At 21.0% G+C, this 14,802-nt stretch overlaps 4 protein-coding genes across 8 annotated transcripts; 2 read left to right on the top strand and 2 right to left on the bottom strand.

Moving 5' to 3' along the window:
* Positions 1-111: 111 nt before the first annotated feature.
* LOC108000451 (putative hydroxypyruvate isomerase) lies at positions 112-1,769 on the bottom strand. Its single transcript, XM_017060771.3, has 5 exons — positions 1,231-1,769; positions 1,028-1,139; positions 773-945; positions 579-698; positions 112-504 (listed from the first exon to the last, which is right to left on the bottom strand). The coding sequence occupies exons 1-5, from the start codon at positions 1,433-1,435 to the stop codon at positions 317-319; spliced, it is 798 nt and encodes a 265-aa protein (XP_016916260.1). The 5' UTR covers positions 1,436-1,769; the 3' UTR covers positions 112-316.
* Positions 1,770-1,968: 199 nt separating this feature from the next.
* On the bottom strand, positions 1,969-4,848 carry LOC108000450 (T-complex protein 1 subunit theta). Its single transcript, XM_017060770.3, has 5 exons — positions 4,688-4,848; positions 3,723-4,025; positions 2,957-3,601; positions 2,436-2,876; positions 1,969-2,351 (listed from the first exon to the last, which is right to left on the bottom strand). Exons 1-5 carry the CDS (start codon positions 4,745-4,747, stop codon positions 2,166-2,168), a joined length of 1,635 nt encoding a protein of 544 aa, XP_016916259.1. The 5' UTR covers positions 4,748-4,848; the 3' UTR covers positions 1,969-2,165.
* Positions 4,849-4,939: 91 nt separating this feature from the next.
* On the top strand, positions 4,940-5,906 carry LOC108000279 (guanine nucleotide-binding protein subunit gamma-1). Of its 2 annotated transcripts, none has more exons than XM_017060521.3 (2): positions 4,940-5,080; positions 5,233-5,906. In XM_017060521.3, exon 2 carries the CDS (start codon positions 5,266-5,268, stop codon positions 5,476-5,478), a length of 213 nt encoding a protein of 70 aa, XP_016916010.1. In that variant the 5' UTR covers positions 4,940-5,080; positions 5,233-5,265; the 3' UTR covers positions 5,479-5,906. The 2 variants fall into 2 exon arrangements, with proteins under 2 accessions (XP_016916010.1, XP_061942589.1); XM_062086605.1 differs by having other exon boundaries at positions 5,012-5,156.
* A 972-nt stretch (positions 5,907-6,878) lies between these two features.
* LOC108000371 (DNA polymerase zeta catalytic subunit) lies at positions 6,879-14,408 on the top strand. 4 transcript variants are annotated; one of them, XM_062086598.1, is made up of 17 exons: positions 6,975-7,019; positions 7,101-7,190; positions 7,278-7,365; positions 7,591-7,751; positions 7,816-8,044; positions 8,137-9,270; positions 9,338-9,404; positions 9,507-10,698; positions 10,768-10,918; positions 11,005-11,553; positions 11,630-11,942; positions 12,027-12,345; positions 12,413-12,661; positions 13,068-13,181; positions 13,252-13,670; positions 13,792-14,020; positions 14,118-14,408. In XM_062086598.1, exons 3-17 carry the CDS (start codon positions 7,284-7,286, stop codon positions 14,286-14,288), a joined length of 5,379 nt encoding a protein of 1,792 aa, XP_061942582.1. In that variant the 5' UTR covers positions 6,975-7,019; positions 7,101-7,190; positions 7,278-7,283; the 3' UTR covers positions 14,289-14,408. The 4 variants fall into 4 exon arrangements, with proteins under 4 accessions (XP_061942581.1, XP_061942579.1, XP_061942582.1 ...); XM_062086597.1 differs by having other exon boundaries at positions 6,879-7,019; positions 7,163-7,190; positions 7,278-7,751; XM_062086595.1 differs by having other exon boundaries at positions 6,879-7,019; positions 7,163-7,194; positions 7,278-7,751.
* Positions 14,409-14,802: the final 394 nt, after the last annotated feature.

Below are 14,802 nucleotides of genomic sequence, written 5' to 3'. Positions count from 1 at the left end.
AATATCTTTAATAAAAAAATTAATATATAATATTAAAAATGATGATTATATTCAATTTAATTATAAATAGTAATTATAAAAAGATACTAATATGTAAAGAAATTAAAAAAATTTTTTTTTAACACATTTATTTATTTTTAAATTTTTTATGTATATATATATATATATATATATAAAGTAAATTTAAATTATGAGAAACATAAAAAATTCTAATATAAAATATATATAATTATTATGAAAAATAGATATTTATCATTTCCATATACATATAATAATAAGAAATAAAAGTTTTCAATATATATTTTTAAAATGAATATTATAATTTATAACCATATTTTTGTATCCAATTTAATCCATTTATTGAAGATGATATTGGATAATATTCTAAACCAATATATTCATTATATCCTTCTGTTTCTAGAAGTGAAAGAACATATTTGTAATCTATTTCTCCAAAAGTATCAGGTTCATGTCTATCTGGTACTTGAGCAATTTGTATATGACCTAAATTAAAAGAAATGTATATTTTATTTCATATATTTAAGTTAAATTAATTAAGTTAATTAAGTTAAATATACCTATATATGGTAAAAGTTCCTTGATGTTTTTTGTAATATTACCACAAATATGTTGTAAATGGAAAATATCAAGTTGTAATTTTAAATTTGATTTATTTATCTTCTTTATCACATCTAAGCCTAAATAAAAAATAACATGATAAAGATGATAATTTTTTATTAAAATAAAAATATATTTTGCATTAGATGATTACCCTTTTCAAAACTATTCATATAATAATTTGGCACAGTAATATTATTAATAGGTTCTATAAGTGCAATAATTCCCTCTTTTTGAAATTTCTCTACTGCATATAAAAGATTCTTTATATAAATATCATCATTAATAGTTGTTATTTGATTTACTTTTCCTGACATTACATGAATTCTGAAAAAATAATGCAAAAAATAAATTGAAATATTGATTTTTAGAAAATATTAATTAATTTATCAAATTAAATATCTTTTACCGTTTACAATTTAAAGCATTTGCATATTCTATTGTTAAATCGATACTTTTTTTAAAGTTTTCTTCTTCTCCAGGTATTGCTGCAAATCCTAATTCTCCTTTAGAAATATCACCTATTTCCAAAATTATATTGTAATTATAATTATTCTTAAATTAATCATTATTTATATAATACTTTATACAAATTATAATTTTTAAATTAACCTGTATACACATTTATAAGAACTTGTTCAATATCTGCATTTTTTTTGGCTTTTGATACATCTTCAATAGAAAAACCAAAAGGAAATCCACTTTCTACTGCTTTAAAACCAGCTTCTTTTGCCAATTTATATCTATCAATGATAGATGGTGCCTCAATGAACATAAAAGATAAATTGGAAGCAAATTTTAAATTCATACTGTTCATTTTTTTTTTACGAAATTAAATATTCTACTATAACTATTGATAAAAAAAGCACTTACAATATTGATAATATTATATAACTTTACTTATCTTTATATAAAGGAACAAATATAGTACACAGCAACAGTCAAGATTTTATCTATAATGTTTTTTATTATCAAGTGTTTTTTTATTATCAAGTTATAGTTCATATGTATTTAACCTTTATTTAAATTTAATTGTAAATCATATATAAATTTAATGGTAAATTAAATTTATTTAAATTAAATTTAAATATATACATATATATATATATAAAATGAAAAATTTTATTTTGTTATTTCACAAGATAATTTATTGTTAATAAATATTGCTAAAATATACTTTATTATTGTTGCATTAATTATAATGTTAACCTCTGTTACAATTTAAATAACTAAAAAAAAATTAAATTTTTAAAAATGTTGTTTTTAATAAAATAAGAAAAATTGAATAATTAAAATAAAAATATATTTAATTTATATATAACTAATGAGGGAAAATATAAAACATTTTAATTTTTATGTATGTTTTTTTCATTAAAAAAAGTGTGAATAAATGTATTAATGTTTTCTTTACAAATATTTTTGTTTAACATGAAGTTTAATGTAAAGCCAATTTAATATAACATTACAAAATAAATATAAGAATTAATGAGTAATTAAATGTTTTATATGTATACATTGAAATTTGTATATGTGAAATGTTTTATATATTACTCGTCGTCATCACGAATACCACCACCTGGTACTTTTGGTCCTCCTGCACGTTTTGCCATAATAATCTGATTGACTTTAAGTACAGTGCATGCAACACCAACAGCATATTTTAAACCCCATTGTTTTGTTAAGAATAAATCTAAAATTCCACTTTCAACTGTATCGATAAGACCTCCTTTTTGCTATAAAAAAATATATATATTTTATTACAGATTAATTATGAAGATTAATAAAAAATTTAAACAAATAAATATATCAATACATACATCAATATTAAAACCATAATTTTTTTTGCCTTCTTTATGTGCAGAATAAAGTTTGGATAAAAGTTCTGAAGCATAACTTCCACTATTTTCTGCTAAGGTTTTTGGAAAAACTTCTAGAGCTGTTGCAAATCTCCGTACTGCATATTGTTCTAAGCCTGGTAAAGTATCTGCATAAGTACTAAGCTGTGAAGCAAGTTCAATTTCCGTAGCACCCGCTCCAGGAACAAATCTTCCATCTCTTGTTATTCCTTTAAATGTATTAACTCCATCGTCGATAGCCCGTTCAATATCATCCATATAATTTTCTGTAGATCCTCGAACAATTATAGTGCTAACACGACTATCTTTACCATTTATTGCAAACTTTACTACTATAGTATCACCAACTTCATCAATATATACTGAATCTGCATATCCCAATTCTTCCTTTGATGGTGGAGCCTAAAAACAAAAATAATTAATTAGATCTTTGTAATACATTAAAAAATAAATGATTAAAAAATAAAATTATTTTTCTTAACTAGTTTTGAAAGTGCAGTAGCTCCAACAGTTTTACATAATCTCCTAATATCAAACTTGCTAGGTATACGAACAGCCATTAAATTATATTTATTCATATAATGTAAAGCCATATCTCCAAATTTTCCTCCTGAAACAATCACACTAGCTCCACTATCAGCAATTGCTTTTATTTGAGATTCTAATAAGGATTCCTCTCCTCTAGAGAATTTCATTAATTCATCTGCTGTCTTTATTAATACTGTTCCTTTTGTTTCAGTTTGTATGATATCTACAGCACAAGTATAAACAGCAATTTTGCTATTATCTTTTTTTGTAACATCTCCTTCAACTTGTCTTTTAAATACCATTCCTTGTACAACTTCAGAACTGGATATGCCACTACCAAGTATTTTACAAACACGTACATTATCTACATTAAAAGTGCTTTTTTTTGGTAAAATAGAAATACAAGCTTGTGCAACAAGAGAAGTAAGTGGTTCTTCATTTCCATATTGTTTACTCATAATAGCTGTTTTAATTCCCATTTTTATTTGTTTTTCATCTTTATAATCTTTTATTTCATAACAAACTAATGTTGGTAATATTTGTAAAACTTTCTCTAACGAAGCTTCATATCCTTCAACTATTTCAGATGTAGTAATTCCCTGATATAAAAATATTGATATAAAATGTTTATATTATATAAATATTATATTATATTATATAATATATTTCTAATTTATGACTATGATTAATCAAATAATATTAATTATTCTAAAAATTTACCAAACGAAGCAATTCTTCTGCAGCTTCAAGAAGTGCACCAGCAAAAATTATTACAAAATTAGTGCCATCACCAACTTCTGCTTCTTGCATTTTTGATGCAAGAACTATCAATTTAGCAGCTGGATGTTCAACTTCTAATTCATTAATAATTGTAGCAGCATCATTAGTAATAAACAATTTTTCAATATGATTAATTATCATTTTATTCATGCCATTTGGGCCATAAGCAGTCCTAACAGTTTGTGCAAATTGCTTACATGCTGATATATTTCCATATACTGCTTCTTCTAAACCTGAGAAATACTGATTGAAAGAGAAAATAATATACATATTATTGAATATATAAAATATATTTTAACTCATATATTATTTTTTATTAATTATAAAATAATATTAAAATAATTGCATGTTTTATCATTTTTCTTATAAGTTTATTACTTATCTAAAAATTACATATAATTAAATATAATTAAAAATTAAAATTTATTAAATATAATTTTACAACTAATGATATAAATTATTAACAAGTAACATATCTTATAGTTTTTTCATTTATAATGACAATTTTCTAATTTCATATTAAATAATAATTATATCTCATTTTTTTTAATTAATAAAATTATTACTGTCATATAAGGAAATCTATTTATATTAATAATTTGTAATTTGTAAAATTTTATTATATATGTATTATATATGTATAGATAATATTAATTTAATTATAAAAAAATATTGGTAAAATAACATAAAAATGAAAAGAATTTAAAATTTTTTTTTGATTTTAAACAGAATATAAAAAATATATGCTAAATATCTATAAAAGATATTCATAAAAGATAATAAAATCATAAGATAATAAAGTTTGATGTTGAACTTCGTGTCATATTTCATTTGACAAATATCTTTTTAATCATAATTTAGTTTATAATATATAAATAAATATTCAAAAAACATTTTGTGCTTACACGAGCTCCTTCTTTAAGCATTTGGGCCATGCCCGGTGCCTTTGGTACATGAAAAGCCATGATTTTTTTAAAAATCAGATCTTTACACCTCGTGTGTATTTTAAGATTAATAGACAACTTTTCGTCAAAAATAACGAATAATCCAGATGTTTTTCCGCGATTGCGATTACAGCGACATCGCTCTTTAATAATTTTAATCTTAAAATTATAAAAATTTTTATAATGTCTTTTATTAATTTATATTCAATAATAAAAAAATCATTATTTATTTAAATTAAAAAAATATTTATATAAATTTTATGTTATTATAATAATTCCGAATATCAAAATTAATTTTTATGAAAACGAACCTTAAGGGATAGGCTTGAAGTATAAAACTGATAAAATTTAGTGGTATGTAGCAAAAGTATAATAATAATTTAAGTATCGTTAAGTGTTTCATATTTTTGGAATTTATTATTAAAAATTGGTAAATTATATACATTTTATAGAAATTATAAATAAATAATCAAAAAAAATTTTAAATATATTTTTGTATATTTTAGTATTTCATAAAAATTTTGTTGCCTTTATCTGTTATGGATATGGTGACCACGAATTTACAACAACAACGACAAATCACAGAGCAGCTACGTCGTGAAGCTGCTTTAAAACGAATTACGGTTAGCAAAGCTGTCGAAGATATCATGAAATATATCACAGAACATGAACAGGAAGATTATCTTTTGGTTGGTTTTTCATCACAGAAATCAAATCCCTTTCGTGAAAGAAGTTACTGTACCATTTTTTAAACTTGCATGTTTAAAATAAAAAGCAAATTATTTTAATTTTTTTCATTAGATATTCAAATTTTAATGTTTAAATTAATATATTATTGTAATATCATTTATATTATGAATATTCAATATATACATTTATCAATTTAATTTAATTCAGATCATCATCGTCTTATTTTTTTTTATATATAAAAAATATATTTTGATATTTATTTTATATAAAAATTATTTCAAAATTTATTTTTGAAGAATTTCATTATTATAATTTAATATTTCATTATTATAATTTTATTGGCCTATAAATGTATCACAAAATGCGCACATACAAGTGATTTTTAACTTGATGTATCAATGTCATATTTATCATATATACATATATATGAAAATAAAATGTTATTTTGTACAATGTTGATCTTATAAAATATAATATTTTTTAAATGATATTATGGGAATATTATTCAATAAAAGAAACATATTTTTCTATTTTTCATTCATTACAATTAAAATTGAAATTAAATATTTCAAATGTCTATTTATATCTATTTATATCTAATGTATATACAATTTATTTTGCTAACTACATATGCTTAATAAATGCATTTATAAAATTTAAATTGTAATATAAAATAAAAATATGTGACAAAAAGTACAAATTTTAGTTTTTATTATAAATTTTATTTTATTATTTTATTTTAAGATTCATTTATTTTTTGATTTGAATAAACAGTATATATGACTGTTGTAACATATTAAAAAAGATATTAATTGTATGTGGATTTGAAAATTATTTTTTTTTTTAGAAATAATGTTAAAAGTTTAACATTTAAAAGTAATAATAAAAGTATATTATTTATAAAATATTTTCAAAAAAAAATTTGCAAATTTGGAATTTTAATTTTGACATTTGATGTTAATAAAAGAAAAATTATAAACATAACCTAGAATTTTATATTTATCATTGTCTGAATTATAAATAATTGATTAAAACATTATTAAAAAAAATTTTATAAATAAATATTCAGTAAAAGCACTTATTATATAAACATTTTCTATGCGTCTCTTATAATTATTCAGGTAATTATTTAAATAATTAATTTATTTGTTTAAACAAATAATAAAAAACATATTAAATATATTATTTTATTTATAGATATCAAAAATGTTTTCAATTAATTTGGTAGTTTTGGATAGTTATCAATCAACTCCATTATCAGAATTAGATGTAACATTTTCAGATTTTCGAGGAAATGAAATTAGACAAGTCCCAATTATCAGAATATTTGGATCTACTTTATCTGGTATATTATAATTTACTTATGCAAATATTTAATTATTTGTTTTTCTAATATTATTTATTAATTATGTTAAGGAATAAAAACATGTTTACATGTACATGGAGTATTTCCATATATATATATACCATGTACAATAAATAACAATGTTGATAGCTTTATGTATAAATTAGCAGCAGGAATAGATTCTGCAATAAATATATCTTTGGGATCTGCAATGTCTAATATTCAACATGTTTATAAAATTCAACAAGTTTATGGAATGTAAGAATATTAAATATTATAAATATTAATTATAAATATACTAATATATATTATTAAATATAATGAACTAAAATATTTTAGTCCTCTTTATGGATATCATGAGAAGAAACATTTATTTTTTAAAATTTATTTTTATAATCCAGCTATAATTAAACGAGCAGCTGATTTATTGCAAGTATATAATATTTATATTTATAATTATTTTTCTCTTTTTATTAAACAATGCAGAATTAATGTCAATATTCTATTTTGTTCCAGAATGGTATGGTACTTAATCAAAGTTTACAACCACATGAAGCACATATACCTTTTATTTTACAATTTATGATTGATTATAATCTTTATGGTATGAGTTCAATAAACTTGAAAGATGTTAAATTTAGACAATATACACATATGAAAGAAAATTCTCAAAATGAAAATTCATTAAACTCATTTGATTCACAAAAATATCTTCCTTTATCTGTTTTAAAGCAAACTACTTGTAAATTAGAAGTAGATGCACAAGCAAGTGAAATATTGAATAAGCAAGAAATTCAAAATGATTTTGATTTAAATCCTGGTCTTGCAGCCATTTGGAATGAAGAAAAATATAGAAGAGAAGCAAAAGGATTACAAAATATTGAATCACAATTTTTATATTCCAATACTAATGAGAGAATTTATAATGTAACAGAAAATGATATTTATCAAGAAGAAAGGTTCATAAAAAGATTACAATCTATATCAGAGGTATGAAGTTATTTCAAAAATTTTCATATAGAAAGAACATAATTTAATTTATTCATGCTTTTAGCTCAATGATGATATAATATCAATAATATCAAAAGAACATAATTATCCTTTAGAATTAGAAAATGAAGATAATTCATTTAGTGCTTCATATGTTCCTAATCATTTTAAATCATTAGTATCAAATAAAGAAAATAAAAATGAAAAACTTTTAAATAATGATTTATTAAAACTTAAAAAATCTGAAATAAGAGAAAGTTTATCTCAAGATAAAATAATAGAAAATAGTATTTGTAAGTAATAATACTATATAATAAATACATTTTTCTTTCAAATTTTAATCTTTTTTTCTTAAATTATTGAACATAAAAATTATATGTTTTAGTGGATTCAGAAGATATGTATTTGCTTGAAATATTAAATAATTTAATAGAAGAAAATGAAGAAGAAAAGATTATAGATAATGATAGTATGTTAGGTTCTCAATTTTCTATGTTAAGCAATGAAATTAAGGATGATAATGAAGATGATGAGATTGAAAATTTGAATATTACAAGTTTAGATTTGAATAATATTGATTCATGGAATTCAACTATTGAATTTGGAACTAAGATCGAAGATAAGAAAACAGATTATATAACTGAGTATAATATTGAAAAGACTATTTCAACAGATCTTCCTCAGTATGATGGTTCAAGTGATTTGATTTTAACAAATAAAAAACAATTATCATCGAAATTTACTAAAAATAAAATGAAAAAAGAAAGAAAAGTATGCACAAAATCGAAGAAATTTATATTGCATTTTAATAAAAATATAGTATTAAATGAATTTGAAAGTAAACATAAAAAATTAGTGCAAACTGAAAAAAAGTTATTCTGTTACAAAGATTTAAATATATATAAATTAGATCATCAAGATTTAGATGTTTATGATATTGATGAAATATTTGAACATAAATTAATATTATATAAACATTTAAAGAACCCAATAAATTTTGAAAAAGAATCTAATCCAATTAGTCATGAATCATATTATACCATGAATAGTATTTTAAATAAATTAAATATACCAGCATTTGATGGTAATACAATTGATAGTTCTAGTGATTCTGAATCAGATAAGAATATTACTATTAACAAAGAAGAAAAACGTATTTGTATTTATAAATCATGTATAAAATCTAAAAGTGATAAAATTATTGATAATATTTCAGCAAAAAAACGAAAATTTAAATTGGAAGATTCTAATTTGCAATCTACACATAAACGATATAATTTACAAAATGAATCACATTGTACTCCAACAAAAATAAAAACTGTACACAGTCCATGCTCTGTTTCAAAAAAATATTCTCCACTTAATATAAAAATAATTTCTCCAAAAATAGATAAAAATATTAAAAATAACGAATCTTGTAATTTAAAATCTACTTATAATACTTTGAAACAAAATAATCAACAGCTGAAAATGAATCTATTTGATGAAAAAATAAATATTACTTCAGAGACAAATCAAGGTAAATAATATATAATATATTATTACAAATTTTTTTTTATATATCTAGCATTTTATATTCTTTTTAGCATTCTTTACACATAATGAATCTTTAAATATTAATAAAACAATTATTTTTAAAGAGCATAAAGACAGGTAAATATCATAAATATATATAAATATTTTTAATTGTATATATGATATATATATATATATAATATGTATGTATAATATTTAAATTTTAATTTTTCATATTAGCGATACGTATAAAGAATTAATTGAAAAAAAAGATAGAGCATCAACAACAAAACTTAAAAAGGAATTTATTACTAAAAATAACAAAGCAGTTCGTAAAAGATTAAGTTTTGTAAATATTAATGAAAAAGATAATAATAAAAAAGATATCGTAAAGAATGATATGAACTCTGAAAATTTATCTTTAACAGAAAAAATAATTAATGATATTGATCAAATCAATGATCTTACTAATATTCCAGTAATAATTCCCAAACATTCTAAGTTATATACAAAAAATAATGAAAAAATGAATTATGAATTTAATTTTCCAAGTACATCGAGAAATAATGTAAATTTAAATGTAGATAATATTTCAAATAAAATATCATTGATAAATAAAAATACTGACGAAGATGAAGATGATATTTTTTGTAATATGACATATACTCAATATCTTAATAAAAAACTGGAATTAGATATTTCAAATATTATATCACGTGATAGTACAAGTGATATAAAAACTAGATTAATTATCATTACTACTAAATTTAATCCACCAAGCAGAGAAAAGATTGTAAACTCTATGAAAATGTATAATATTTTAGAATTAAAAAACAATGCATTATTCTTTAGTAATAAAATTGATTTGATGAAGTATAGAGAAAAAGAAAGTTTAAATAATAGTAGTATTTACAATGTAATTCCATTTAAATGTAATTTAGACAAAGTTACAGGGATTAAAGTCTGGCGACGAGTAAAAATAAACGAATTTTATCCTTCTGGTTCAAGTATAAAATCTTGTGATATAAAGAGAATTTTAGCTGGATATAATTCATTAATAATTCATCCCCTTATTCATCCACCAACATCAAGAAATGTTAAAACTTGGTTAAAAGCCAAAAAATATTTATCAAAAAAAAATAAGCATAAAGAAATAAGTAATTATATTGATATTCTAAAAGAAAATAATATTAAAAAAACTTTTAATGAAAGTATGAAATATCATTCACAATGTTCTAATAATTTGGAAAATTCAGGTGAATCTAATAATAGTTTTAATCCTTCCTTACAAGAAATGCTTGAAAATCCATTATTATATATGAATGATATGCGATATTTAGGCATTTCATATGGACAAATTGAATATAATTTGAAAGAATATAGTAATAATGCAGAAAAAGAAAATCGTCAAACTGTTAGAAATTTAAATATGGTGATTATTTTACATTAGAACTTCAAAAGTAATATTAAATATTACTAAATTTTTTTCTTTAAATTACAGCATCAATATTTAACAATATTAGCAATAGAAATACATGTTATTACACGTGGTAAATTTCTTCCTGATCCAAATCATGATTCAATTGAAGCAATATTTTATGCTATTTATAATGATGTTCCATTATCTTCAAAAATTGATCAAATAGAACATGGTATAAATTAGTGTTATATATTATTTATTTTTAATTATTTTTTTCAAATAATTATAAGCCCAATTACAATTATAATATTATTTTAGGCGTTATTCTTTTAAATTCATCTATGAAAAATTCGAAAATAAAAAATATATATTCTAGTAATACATGTACTACATCTTATGTATCAAGTGAAGAAGATTTATTAAATAGTCTTATAATATTAATTAGACATTATGATCCAGATATTTTAATTGGTTGGGAGATAGAATTTCTTTCATGGGGATATATCTTTCACAGAGCTTCTCATATTGGTTTGAATAATTTTATGTCGCAAATTTCAAGGATTTCAAATGCAATTCCAATATCTAAAGGACAAACATTTGATAAAGATAATTTCAGTGATACACAAATACCAGGTCGAATTATTTTTGATGTTTGGAGAGTAATGCGACATGAAATAGCATTATTAAATTATACATTTGAAAATGTTATGTATAATGTCATGCATGAAAGAATTTCATGTCCTACTTTTCAAATGTTAACTGAATGGTGGAATCATGAAAATATGACTATGCAATGGAGAGTTATTAGTCATTATATCATAAGAGTTGTAGGTACTCTGAGAATATTAATTCATCTCGATATTATTGGTTTGTATTACTTATTATTTTAACATTTTATTTTATTATTTATTTTGCAATTTTATAATTTTTCATTATATTTCAGGTCAAACATGTGAACACGCACGACTTTTTGGAATACAATTTTATGAAGTTTTTTCTAGAGGTTCTCAATTTCGAGTTGAGTCAATGATGTTGAGACTTGCAAAACCTTTAAATTATATTCCAGTTTCACCTTCTATACAACAAAGAGCACGAATGCGTGCACCTGAATCTCTACCGCTTATTATGGAACCACAGTCTGCATTCTATACTGACCCATTAGTTGTTCTGGATTTTCAAAGTTTATATCCGAGTATTATTATAGCTTATAATTATTGCTTTTCTACGTGTTTAGGTCGTATAGAGCATATTGGTCAGTAAGTATAATATTAATATTTTTATATTTATTATAATTTTAAATACAATGTATAAATATATTAAATTATTTTTATTTATTCTAGATATGAGCCATATGAGTTTGGTACAACTACATTAAAGATAAAGAAGAATACTGCTCAAAAACTAATGGGTAAAATAAATTTTGCACCTTGTGGTGTAGCTTTTGTAAAACCAGAAATACGAATGGGAATATTACCACGTATGCTTTCAGAAATTTTAAATACGCGATTAATGATTAAAAATTCCATGAAACTTTATAAAAATGATAATAATACATTACAACGTATTCTTTATTCACAACAATTAGGTCTTAAATTAATTGCAAATGTTACTTATGGTTATACAGCTGCTAATTTTAGTGGTAGAATGCCTTGTATTGAAGTAAGTAAAATATGTAATATTTCTATATATTTTTTTATAAAATTAATTATTATTATTAATCTACTAGATAGGAGATAGTGTTGTTAGTAAAGGAAGAGAAACATTAGAACGAGCAATTAAAATAGTAGAATCTACAGATAAATGGGGAGCTGAAGTTGTTTATGGTGACACAGACTCTTTGTTCATTCTTTTACGTGGAAAATCAAGAAAAGATGCATTTATAATTGGAACTGAAATTGCTGATACTATTACTGCAGCTAATCCTCCTCCTGTAAAACTTAAATTTGAAAAAATTTTGCAACCAGCAATATTACAAGTAATATTTAATATTTAATAAAATAATTAATTATATAATTAATAATTTATTATATAAAATATATATTAATATATTTATGGAATCTTTGAAAAATTGAAAATATAAAAATATAAATTATTTATTAAATATATAAAAATTTATGTTTAAAAAATTAAAAAAAGCGAATATAAAGAAAGAGACAATATAATAGAAACAATCTCAGTATCTAATATATTTTCTAATACAACAATTTGCTAATTTATAATTTATAAGTATTAAGATTTATATAAGATTTTATATTTTGATCTTTAAAATATTCCATAAATATATTTTGATATTTAAAAATATTCCATAAATATATTAATATTTAATATTAATATTGTATAGTATTATATATATTAATTTACAATATTTTTTTTATATTCAGACTAAAAAAAGATACTGTGGTTATATGTATGAATCTCCAGAACAAACAAATCCTGAATATTTAGCAAAAGGAATTGAAACTGTTCGTAGAGATGGTTGTCCAGCTGTAGCTAAAGTAAATAAAATAAAATTATTATGAAAAAATAAAAATATTAATAAATATTAATAATAATTTTGTATTTCAGATACTTGAAAAAACGTTAAAAATTTTATTTGATATAAAGGATCTTTCTATGGTAAAATTATATGTTACTAGACAATTTGATAAAATTTTACGTCAAAGAATATCTATTCAAGATTTAACATTTGCAAAGGAATTTCGCGGCTTGAATGGTTATAAAACTAATGCTTGTGTACCTGCTTTAGAATTAACACGAAGATTGATGCGTAAAGATCCACGAGCAATACCTCGTACTGGTGAAAGAGTTCGATACATTATAGTTGCTGGAGCCCCAAATCAACCTTTAATTCAATGTGTGCGAACACCAATGGAAGTAATTTCAGATGAACGTTTAAATCCAAATTCAATATATTATATAACAAAAGTTATTATACCACCTCTTAATCGATGTTTAAATTTAATCAACATTGATGTTAATACATGGTAAAACAACAGCATGTTTTTATGCTATATATGTTAATTATTTAATAAATTTTTATAGCATATTTAAATTTTATTTATATATTTGTCATTTATCATCAACATTAATTTTTTTTTATTTTAGGTATAGAGAAATGATCCATCGTCAGACATCTGATAAAATAATTGATTTATGTACAAATAACCAAAAATCAACTATTCGACAATTTTTTAATACTGTTGTATGCGTTACTTGTGGAAATCAAACGCAAAAAGATATTTGCATGAATTGTATAGCAAAACCAAGTCAGACAATTACTATTTTATATGAAAAATTAAGATGGTTGGAACGTACTCATCATGAACTTACTATGGTACATATATATATGTTAACTGTCACATAAAATGTATTTTATTTTTTCCAGATTAAAAATTAAATTAAATTATTAAAAATATATATCTTTTTTTTAGATGTGTCAATCTTGTACTGGTTATTTAGATGAACTAAAATGTGAATCTTTAGATTGTCCAATTTTATATCGTTTAATGCAAGCTAAAAAAGATCTCATTCAAATAACATATTTGAATAATATTATTTATAATAGTGATATTTCTTGTATACATAAAAAAAATATAAACTAATGATTGTTACTTTGCCAAATGGAACATATATTCATTTCTTTGTGATATATGGAATATTTATAATATGTAATAAAAAGTTATTTTAAATCTTTAATAAAAGAATTATAATTTTGAAAAAAATCAAGTTTGAAAATTTATTAAATACACATATACTTAATTTTAATAATTTTCGGTAAAATTTGTTTAATAATATTATCAAAAAAATAAACTTTAAATAATTTATTTTAAATTTTGAAAAAATTTGATTAAATGATTTTCTCAATTTTTTTAAATAACATTTCAAATAAAAAATTTTATTTTTTTGATTTCTCTTTATAGAATAATTTTTTATATTATATATAATTATATATATATATATATATATATATATATATATATATTAAAATACTCCATGTAATAATATATATCATTATATTTTTTATTATTTTAATTAAATATTAATTATTATATGTATATGTATTATATTAAAAAATAAAATCAAAAAGATATATCTAACACTAAAGTATTTGCAAAA

This window comes from Apis cerana, linkage group LG16, assembly GCF_029169275.1.
Source record: "Apis cerana isolate GH-2021 linkage group LG16, AcerK_1.0, whole genome shotgun sequence".
NCBI classification, from domain to species: domain Eukaryota; kingdom Metazoa; phylum Arthropoda; class Insecta; order Hymenoptera; family Apidae; genus Apis; species Apis cerana.
The sequence above is the reverse complement of the archived record's forward strand: the minus strand, read 5'-3'. Positions and strand labels throughout refer to the sequence as shown.

Bases quoted from the DNA above. Each gene is read 5' to 3' on its own strand.
- LOC108000451 (XM_017060771.3), bottom strand. From the start codon at position 1,435: ATGAACAGTATGAATTTAAAATTTGCTTCCAATTTATCTTTTATGTTC. The intron at 946-1,027 runs GTAAAAGATATT...TTATTTTTTCAG, and splicing joins AATGCTTTAAATTGTAAACG to AATTCATGTAATGTCAGGAA. The intron at 699-772 runs GTAATCATCTAA...TTTTTTATTTAG, and splicing joins TATGAATAGTTTTGAAAAGG to GCTTAGATGTGATAAAGAAG.
- LOC108000450 (XM_017060770.3), bottom strand. From the start codon at position 4,747: ATGGCTTTTCATGTACCAAAGGCACCGGGCATGGCCCAAATGCTTAAA. The intron at 3,602-3,722 runs GTAAATTTTTAG...TTTTTATATCAG, and splicing joins CAGAAGAATTGCTTCGTTTG to GGAATTACTACATCTGAAAT. The intron at 2,352-2,435 runs GTATGTATTGAT...ATTTTTTTATAG, and splicing joins ATTATGGTTTTAATATTGAT to CAAAAAGGAGGTCTTATCGA.
- LOC108000279 (XM_017060521.3), top strand. From the start codon at position 5,266: ATGGATATGGTGACCACGAATTTACAACAACAACGACAAATCACAGAG.
- LOC108000371 (XM_062086595.1), top strand. From the start codon at position 6,989: ATGTTTATAAAATTCAACAAGTTTATGGAAT. The intron at 7,195-7,277 runs GTATATAATATT...ATTTTGTTCCAG, and splicing joins GAGCAGCTGATTTATTGCAA to AATGGTATGGTACTTAATCA. The intron at 13,671-13,791 runs GTAAAACAACAG...TTTTTATTTTAG, and splicing joins AACATTGATGTTAATACATG to GTATAGAGAAATGATCCATC.